General features: G+C 54.9%; 1 protein-coding gene across 5 annotated transcripts; it reads left to right on the top strand.

Annotated features, from left to right (window-relative positions):
• Position 1: 1 nt before the first annotated feature.
• Positions 2 to 8949, top strand: Tfap2c (transcription factor AP-2 gamma). Of its 5 annotated transcripts, none has more exons than XM_087197974.1 (8): positions 30 to 251; positions 1433 to 1915; positions 2011 to 2062; positions 2148 to 2255; positions 3156 to 3372; positions 3927 to 4045; positions 6361 to 6505; positions 7457 to 8949. In XM_087197974.1, exons 1-8 carry the CDS (start codon positions 204 to 206, stop codon positions 7740 to 7742), a joined length of 1458 nt encoding a protein of 485 aa, XP_087054100.1. In that variant the 5' UTR covers positions 30 to 203; the 3' UTR covers positions 7743 to 8949. The 5 variants fall into 5 exon arrangements, with proteins under 5 accessions (XP_004840978.1, XP_087054100.1, XP_087054099.1 ...); XM_087197973.1 differs by lacking the exon at positions 30 to 251 and adding an exon at positions 605 to 995; XM_087197972.1 differs by lacking the exon at positions 30 to 251 and adding an exon at positions 1004 to 1268.
• Positions 8950 to 9532: the final 583 nt, after the last annotated feature.

The following is a 9532-nucleotide window of genomic DNA, read 5'->3' as shown; positions in this document are numbered from 1 at the left end:
CTCACGGCGCGGGCGCGGCTCCACGGCCCACGGCGTCCACGCGGTCAGCCGCCCATGAGCGCCCGGTGACCGGGACAGCGAGGCCCGCGCGGCGGGGCGGCGGTGGACAGCCGGCCACCGTGACCCCGATTTTGGATTTACCGCTCGGGGGGTGGGGGGAGCCTGGATTTAATTGGCGACTGTTTTGGGGGACGCCGGACGCCATGTTGTGGAAACTCACCGAGAATGTCAAGTACGAAGAGGACTGCGAGGTGAGCCGGCCCCGCAGGGACTCGCCCGGCGTGGCGGGCCGGGGTGGCCTCCGGGCGAGAGCCCGGCCCGGCGGACAGTGGCAGAGCGTGCGCTCGGGCTCCTGCGGGGTCGGCGACCCTGCCTTCCCGCGCGTCCTCGGAAGCAAGCGCGCCTGCAGCCCGAGACGCGCGCGGCCTTCTCGCTGGACGTCCGAGTCCCCGGGCCGGCTGGTCCCTGCCCGCTGTCTCCGGGGGAGCGGAGAGCCGGGCTATCCAGGGCGCTGGGGCCAAACGGGGCCGGGAGCTCTCGAGTGCTCCAGCCTGTCGGACAGGTTGGGCTGCAGTTTCGCGGAGTAGGAGGGAGGGAGGCGGCGAGCGGGAAGAGGAAGAAGACGCGGGCGGTGAGCGCCAGCCCGGAGAGGAACGGGGCGCGGGAGCGCAGGGCGCTCGGGACTTCGGGGGGCGCGCTGGTGCGGCGCGGACTCCCGCTAGGGGGCGGTAGCGCCCCGCTCCTGGCGTCCTGCTCCCCTGGTGACCTCGGGAAGAGGGAGAAGCGTTCCTCTGGAATTCCGGGCGGGCGAGGGGAGTGCGCCGGCCGGGCCGCCTGGTGCTGGGGTCTTCCGAGCCCTCTGCGTCCAGATGTGCGGGAACTCGGAGCGCGGCCGGGCACCGCGTGGCCCCACTGAGCCCGGCGAGACTGGCAGCCCCGGCGCCGCGGGCGGCTTCGGGAGGGTGGCACTGCCTGGGAGCGTCACCCGCCCAGAGGTCTTCGTCCGGGGGGCGTGGAAGGGAGGGTCCCCGGGGTGGGGAAGCGCTCTTCATCCCGCCCGGCCGCTCCCCTAGCCACGCCACTGCGACATGTGCGGGCTGAAGAGCGAGCGCGCTCGGCGTGGCTTCCCGCGCGCGCCAGCCTCTCCGGGCGCCGGCCCCCGCCTCTCCGGGCCCAGGCCCTGGGGTCCGTGCTCGGCACCTCGGGGCGCCGCGGGCGTCGGAGCGCCCGGAACTTCGCCGCCGGGCCTGGAGCACCCATGCCCCCAGGTCGGAGAGCCCGGGGGCGCTCGGGGCCGGGGCAGGGCCCCGCGGCGGCGGCGGCGGCGGCGGCGGCAGGGCGGGCCCCTGGGCGCTCGGCTGCCTTCGGGACGCGGGGCGGTTCGCCGGAGCGGGGTTCGCACTAACCGGGGCTGCGCTCCTCCTTTCTCCAGGACCGCCACGACGCGAGCAGCAATGGGACCCCGCGCATCCCCCACCTCTCCTCGGCCGGGCAGCACCTCTACAGCCCCGCGCCGCCGCTCTCCCACGCCGGAGTCGGCGAGTACCAGCCGCCCTACTTCCCGCCGCCCTACCAGCAGCTGGCGTATTCGCAGTCGGCCGACCCCTACTCGCATCTGGGCGAAGCCTACGCCGCCGCCATCAACCCGCTGCACCAGCCAGCGCCCACCGGCAGCCAGCAGCAGAGCTGGCCCGGCCGCCAGGGCCAGGACGGGGCCGGCCTGCCCTCGCACCACGGCCGCCCCGCCGGCCTGCTCCCCCACCTCTCGGGGCTGGACGGTGGCTCCGTGAGCTCCCGCAGGGACGCCTACCGCCGCTCCGACCTGCTGCTGCCCCACGCGCACTCCCTGGAGGCCGCGGGCCTGGCGGACAACCTGGGGCTGCACGACATGGCTCACCCGATGGACGAGGTGCAGGTGAGCCGAGGCTCCGGCCGGACCTTCGAGCCCACAGCCTCCCCTCTCCCCCGCCGCCCCCAAACTTAAAGGAAACTTTGTCGTTTCTCCCCCAGAATGTGGACGATCAGCACCTGCTTCTGCACGATCAGACTGTAATTCGCAAAGGTAAATAAGAGTGCGCCCCAACTTGCGGAGTCACCACTTACCGGCAGGGCCGGGCGTGGGGACCAACACGGGACCTCTGGTGCAGGGCACCGGCCGCGACTCAAGGAGGCTGGGGTTTCCGAAGAAGAAAGGATTTCTTTCCACTTGAACGAAGAGGAGCGTTCTGATGGAAGAGTTAGGAGCTTTTCTCTCGGTCTCTGAGGTGTTGCCCCGTGGCTTTCTGGGGAAGTGGAACTCTGAATGGCAGAGGTGTTCTCCGGGGCCGGGCGGAGAAGCGAGGTGGTATAGTGACTTTGCAAAAACCACACAGACTCGCCTCAGTTGAGTGATGGGTTCTGCGGCAGTTTAAATTGAATGAGTTGATGAGATTTTGGTTTGTTCTTTTTCAAACACTTACGGGAGGGGCTCCTTCATTCTAATCTACCAGAAAAGGCTCTGAAATAGTTTGGCTTGCTAAACAGTCCTAAAGGGAACAGAGCTTCTCCAACTGTCGGAGGCTGGGTTTTGCAAGGGAGGAGAGAGATTGGGAAAAGTTCCATACCCGACAGGTTTACCCCTCCGGCCATTTGGGGAAATGGAGTAGATAGACCTAAACTGAAGCTAGTCAAATTCTGTAATTTGAAATTGAACGGCTTGAATGGGTAGGGGAACGTGGGGTGTGGAGAACAGTTGAAAAATAAACTGAAAAATCCCAGTATACCTTCCAAAAGAATGGGTTAGTTTGTATTCTGAACTTTACCAAGATCAGTTGTACTGAAGGGTTTAAGCAAAAAGAGCCCAATGGGACCTGGAGGCTTAGTTGCTCCTTGATTGAAGGGGGACGAATCCTCATTTATTTGTATTGAAAACAAATGGTCTCATTAAACAGCTTATCTTGGGAGACAGAACCAAAAACCCTCAGCTTGGGCTCTGCCTAATTAGCTTCCCAAGGTGTTAACTTGTGAATTGCAGATTTGATTTATTTTTGAGCGAAGAAGAATAAAATGTCAGCTTGCAATTCCCAGTCCAGTGTTCAGGCTTTGCTGTTTGTCCAACGGCTGCTTTCAGTTTTGGTGGGTGGTTTTGGTGACCTCTGGGCCTGGTGTCCCCACAGGTCCCATCACGATGACCAAGAACCCCCTGAACCTTCCCTGCCAGAAGGACCTGGTGGGAGCTGTGATGAACCCAAGCGAGGTGTTCTGCTCGGTCCCCGGAAGGCTGTCTCTGCTCAGCTCCACGTCTAAATACAAAGTGACGGTGGCTGAAGTGCAGAGGCGACTGTCACCGCCTGAATGCTTGAACGCCTCCCTCCTGGGCGGGGTTCTCAGAAGGTACTGGGGGCCGTCTGGAGGTGCAGGGGTTGGGTAGCTGAAAGTGAATATGTAACAGAGCCGAGAGGTATTTTTAACATTTATGTAACTTTTATACCTAACGCTGAATTCTAATAGGTGCAGAGAGAGTTTGAAGCACACTTGTCTTCTAGAAAGTGCCAAATGTAGAAGGAAGTGCTAAAACAAACGCTAACAAATTATCATTGCTGGGGACTGGATTCCATGTATGAAGTGTAGCATCTGTACTGAGGGAAGGGGGCTGGCTGCTGGGTTCTGTTTCCCGGGAGCGTCTGGGAGGAGCTTTGCAGTTTTGTAAGTGAAGATTTATCTCTCTGCTCGGGTACAACTTGCAGTGTTCTGTGTTTTGTTGTGGGTTTCTGTGTTTGTGTTGGGAGGTGGTGGTTTTAGGGAAGAGTTTGGATTTTAATTTTACAGGGATTAATAAAAAGAGGACCCTGTAGTGTTTGACGGGTGACCGCTTTGACAGCAGCGCTTCAGGAATGGAGAATTTTCACAGTGCAGCTTCTTGAGAGTCGCCAATTATCTCTTCCCAGAGCTAAATCCAAAAACGGAGGCCGGTCCTTGCGGGAGAAGCTGGACAAGATAGGACTGAATCTTCCAGCCGGCAGGCGCAAGGCTGCCCATGTGACGCTCCTGACGTCCCTTGTGGAAGGTCAGTGCCACTGTGTTTCTCTCGAAATGTGGCGTTTTTAATTTGTGCTCTGTGTTGTCTTTAATACTTTTGTTAAAAAAAAAAAATTAAGCCAGAAAACAACTCAGAGACTCCCATCACACTAGAGAGAGATGAAAGCAATTTCAGTTGCTCGGTTTTGTACAGGGAATCATAATTTATTAAATAACTTAGTTAAGGATCTGGCTGCCTACATGCTCTATTCCAGGTTCCCCAGAAAAATCTATTAATTGGGGCGTTTTGGGGGGGGGGGTTTGTACCGGGGATCGAGCTCGGGACCTTGTGCTTGGGAGGCAGGCAGCAGAACCACTGAGCTAAATCCCCGGCCCCAGAAAAATCTGTTAAAAAGAAGTTGCTAGCCCGACATGGTGGTGGTGCTCCCCCCTGTCATCCCAGCACTTTGGAGGCTGAGGCAGGAGGGTTGCAAGTTTGGGCCCACCCCAGGCAACTTGAGTGACTTAGTGAGACCTTGTCTCAATTATAAAAGGTGGGAGGCTAGGGTTGTGGTTCACTGCAGAGGCCCTGGGTTCAGTCCCAGTATAACCAAAAAAGACAAAAAAGGGTTTTTCCTGAGTGAAACAGTTGTTTAAATGAACCTGTTTTTGAAAGATGGTGATCGTTTGGTCCATCTTTTTGGGGGGTGGGGGGGTACTGGGGATTGAACTCAGGACCTTGCGCTTGTGAGGCAGGTGGCGGAACCACTGAGCTAATAAATCCCCAGCCCCGGGCTGTCTTTTAAAAGCCAGCTACTCACTGGTGGGCAGAAGTGTTGGGTCTGATTTTCATAGCCGTTGGAATATTGGAATTGCCGTCAGTACACACAATGGAACTGGCCCAATTCCCAAGTCCTTCTTCCCATCAAAAGAAAAAAGTAATGGAACCCTTGGTCAACAAAAGAGCTCTTGCCCCCCATCTTCAGATCGTAGTATGTGGCATTTCAGTCTCCAGCATGGGAAACCCTCCGCCCAGTCTGGAAAGTAGCCCAGAATGCAGCACAACCTTTAAAAGAGGGCGAGCGAGCAGGCCATCTTTTTAAATTTTTTAAAGCAAAACCAGCAGCACAGTGCTGGGGACCCCGTCCAGGCCCTGCGCAGGAGCAGGGCTGGGCAGCTGGGGAGCAGCTTGCCTGCGGGGAACCTTACTTCCCTCTGCGGTGCTGAGAGACTTGGCAGAGTCTCCTTTTTCATGAGTGCCTGCGGAGGACCGGTGCAGAAAGGCCTGCCTGTGAGAGCAGCCGCCCGCGGGGAGCCTGGCAGGGCCCCCACATGCAGTATCCACACGCATCTGCAGGGCTCCCTCGCCAGCCGGGCAGGGGCACTGAGATGGACAGCATGCCCCAGTAACGGCTCTCGGCCTGAGACGCCATGGCCAGGGCTCCCTCCAGCCGTCTGTTTGCTTACAAGGCTCTAGTCTGGTACCTTGAGCCAGGAAGGGGACCTGCCTCTGCTTCCCCAATAACTGGGACAACGGGAAGGAAGGTTCCAAGCTGCTGTTTTGAGGCTCATATTCACTTCCAATAAGAAACACGCCCCCTCCTTTTGTTTTGGGTTTGTTTGAGACCCGGTCTGGCTATGTAGTCCAGGCTGGCCTTGAGCTCACTTTGTACCTCATGCTGACCTCGAACTGGTAGCAATCCTTCTGCCTCAGCTTCTGGAGTGCTGGGATTACAAGTGTGTGCGACTGCACCTGATACCCCTTCCTTTGGGAAAAGAAAAAAAGAAAGAAAGAAACATTCTAGAGCTCTGCCCTTTTCAGTATAAGGGCTCCTTTAAAAAAAAAAAAAAAGCCAGGCATGGTGCACACCTGCAGTCCCAGCACTGGCGAGGCTGAGACAGGAGGACTGCAAGTCTGAGCCCAGCCCTAGCAAGTTCAACGTCATCCTGGACGACTTAGTGAGACTGACCCTTATCAGGAGAAAGCACAGGTGTGTCTGATTATCTGTTCCTCCGGAAAGGGACTGTAGACTTTCTATAAGCACAGTTAAAAATCCCAGAGTCCTCACCCATCACCTGGTATGGTTCTCACTCCCTTGATATTCCCGGGCTAGAGCTCCACCCTGCTGCGGGAGAGTTTGTCCTGGGCGTGATTTCATAAAGAATGCAAAGTGACTGGTAGACAGTGAAGGCCAGAAAGAGGGGAGGACGGGCTGGGGATTTAGCTCAGTGGTTCCGCTGCCTGCCTCCCAAGCGCAAGGTCCCAAGTTTGATCCCCGGTACCAAAGAAAAAAAAAAGAGAGAGGGGAAGGGCAGTTTGCCAGCAGTGACTCTGACCAAATCTGTTGTTGGTGATCACTGTAGGCGAAGCAGTCCATTTGGCCCGAGACTTTGCCTATGTCTGTGAAGCAGAGTTTCCTAGCAAACCAGTGGCAGAGTATTTAACCAGGCTCCATCTTGGAGGACGGAATGAGATGGCAAACAGGAAGAATATGCTTCTGGCTGCACAGTAAGTACCCAGGTTGCTCTTGACCTTGAAGTTTAGGATTCAGCAGTCCCTTGGGCTCCAAAAAAAGGGGAGCATTCATGAAGTAAGATGTAGCAAAAAAGAATGGCGGGCTGCTTTCACAAAAGCTAGATGCATTCAGTCCTTTACTGCGGATCAAATCCAGGGAGCATTGAGCTACATTCTCAGCCATTTTAATTTCATTTTTGAAACAGGGTCTTTCAAAGTTGCCCAGGCTGGGGTAGGACTTTCAGTCCTCATGCCTCAGCCTCCTGAGTAGCAAGACTTGTTTTTTAAAGTCTTGAGCAAATTAAATGTCTCACAAGCTCCTTGATGTAGCTGTGGAGTTTCTCTTGGAGCCCAGCAGTAAGTTGGTTTTCGATCACGTTCAGTGAACCAGAGCTGTTTGCCTGGGGAGACGGAGGAAGAGGGCAATTTCTTGGAGGTGAGGATATTCTGGGTTCCTGATTAGGGCTTATTTGTTGGAACTAATTTGTACCAAAATAAACTGCCCCTCAACCCGAAGGTCTTGATAACCTTGGCCAGCTGATAAGGGTTGATGCTGTTATCTTTCCTAATTGAAGCAGGGATTAAATAAGATAGTGCTTATTAGAAAGCCGGGGTGGGGGGGGAGCCCTTAGCTCAGGGCCCGGCAGATAATAGGTGCTAAGGGCTACAGTGTGATACACAGTGCTCTCCCATCATCGGGCAGCTGGTACCTCTGGGACAGGGATGCGTGGACCGCAGGTGATTCAAGCCGACCACGGGAACATAATAGAGTAGCTGCCTGCCGGCCTCAGACTCTGGCCCCATCGGGGAGGCATTCAGGCGTTCTTCCTCCATTCCGCAGCTGATTGAGCTCCAGGTGCCCCCTTAGGGTAGTTGGTTCTTTGCCCCTCCCCTGGGAAGTGCTAAATTCAGCTAATGGGACCCCCTTGACTGTCTTCTTCACAGGCAAGTGTGCAAGGAGTTCACGGACCTCCTCAATCAAGACCGGACCCCCAATGGGAACAACCGGCCCACCCCCGTCTTGGAGGCGAACATCCAGGGCTGCCTGTCTCATTTCAGCCTGATCACCCACGGCTTTGGCAGCCAGGCCATCTGCGCCGCCGTGTCCGCCGTGCAGAACTACATCAAAGAGGCCCTGATTATGATAGACAAGTCCTACATGAACCCGGGAGACCAGAGCCCCGCGGATTCCAGCAAGACTCTGGAGAAAATGGAGAAGCACCGCAAGTGACAGTGGGTGGACCGAGGGCCAGAGCTTCGGGAAGGGCAAGGACTGGAAGATCCACCCTGCTCCACCCCCCACAGACTGCAAGCCTGGCACCTGGGGAGACAGCTCACTGCCTGCCCGATCTCTGCCCGCGTCACGGCCATTCTGATTTCCCTCCTGGACTCCTTGGTTTCTCCAGTGCTGAAGTCTCTCTCTCTGGACATTGGATCCCAAGGTGACAAGCACTGGGTTTGGCTTTTGTTACATGTTACGCATTTATACTTTGGAACCCCAAGCATCCTGTCCCTCGAAGTGGTGCTACAAGTTTTAAAATCAATAAACTGCCTGGGCCTCCCAAGAAACCATCCACTTGGCTGTTGTAATGTCAAATTGATGTGACATTAACAGATCGACAGCTTATTTTTTCAGTGTTAAGATACAATGGCTGGTTTTTGTATCCACTAAATATTTACCCTAAAACAGCGAGTCCTTACCTAAGTTCTTTGGCGATCACATCCTCCGGAGGGAGGAGGAGTTCTTTGTGCTTAGCATCTGGTTAACGGGTGGTATTCAGCACACTTTACACCCCAAGTTCAAAGGGGCCCTTCTGGTTTTAGAAAACTTGTAGAAACAAAGCCTGCTGATTTCATGTTTCTTTTTTTAACTTTGAAAGTTAACTCTTTAAATGGGAAACTCTTGGCAATGGACCTCTTCCTGTAAGGTACTAAAGCTTTATTTGCATATTTATTTCAGATCTTGATTTTTTTTTTTTTTTGAGTAAACTTGAAAAGGGTAGGCGTGAAGCCTGGCAGCTGCCTGTCACCCCAAGTCCCTGCGGAGCTCTGTATGTTGAGAAACAGTGTGTTTGTTGTGTGTACAGATTTTATTTATGCATAATTTAACGGGGTCTGTAAATACTGGTGTACTTCCTATGACTTTTTGAGAAATGGGATTCGATTTTAATATTAACTTTTAATGGTGATGGGGTAATCTATAACATCTTTAGAGTTTATTCACCCGTACACAGGGTCTTAAGAACTGAGAGGATACCAGGCTTTGCTCTTGGTTTGGAAGAGTCTATTTAACGGGCTCTCTCAGAAAGCAATAACTTGCTATCTCATTGCTGACTCAACCCTGAGATGGGTGTGGGGAGAGTTTGTGTGGGTTTGTGAATGTTCCTCAGATAACTGCTGTGTATGGTACTTGTATAATAAAAGTATTCTCGATAGAATCTTTGAATGTCTGATTCTAACTTTTTTTTTTCTTTTAAGTCCTTCCATGAGTGGGATAGTAGAGCTGATTTCTGGTCTGAATGGGGCCTAGAATAGACTGAGTGGGGAAGTTGTGTGCGCCCTGGAGAGATCTGAAATTCCATTTTCTCTTCCTAGTGAGACTCTTGGTTGTCCTGGCTCTTCATCACAGGGTGGAGAACCGTCCTCCTCCCAACCTGGTGGCCTGGGAAGCGGAGAAAGGGTAGTTGGCATCCCAGACTGAGGTGCCAACTTTTTCTGGGTGGTGAGGATTGAACCTAAGGGCTCGGCTGTTAAAGCACGTGCTCAGCCACTGAGCTGTAGCCCTCGCCTAGGGCCAGCGTTCTGAGAACAAAGTCTGAGGCCCCTGAGCTGTCCTCTCGGTTGTCACGTGTCTGGTGCAGATCAGCAGTGGTATTGCTTAGGCTCAGGCACCTGCCCCTTAGGAGAAGGAGGTACTGGATCCAACCAAGCAAGGGAGGTGTGGGCTGTGGGCGTTGCAATGCGTGGGAATACTCAGTCTTCGGGAGTGAGCCCCTGCCAGCTGCCCGAGGCATCCTAGCC

Source organism: Heterocephalus glaber, unplaced genomic scaffold (assembly GCF_053883595.1).
Source record: "Heterocephalus glaber isolate CG9 unplaced genomic scaffold, H.glaber_assembly_v1.0 deba00001673, whole genome shotgun sequence".
In the NCBI taxonomy this organism is placed as follows: Eukaryota; Metazoa; Chordata; class Mammalia; order Rodentia; family Bathyergidae; genus Heterocephalus; species Heterocephalus glaber.
This window is presented reverse-complemented; position numbering and strand designations above follow the sequence as displayed.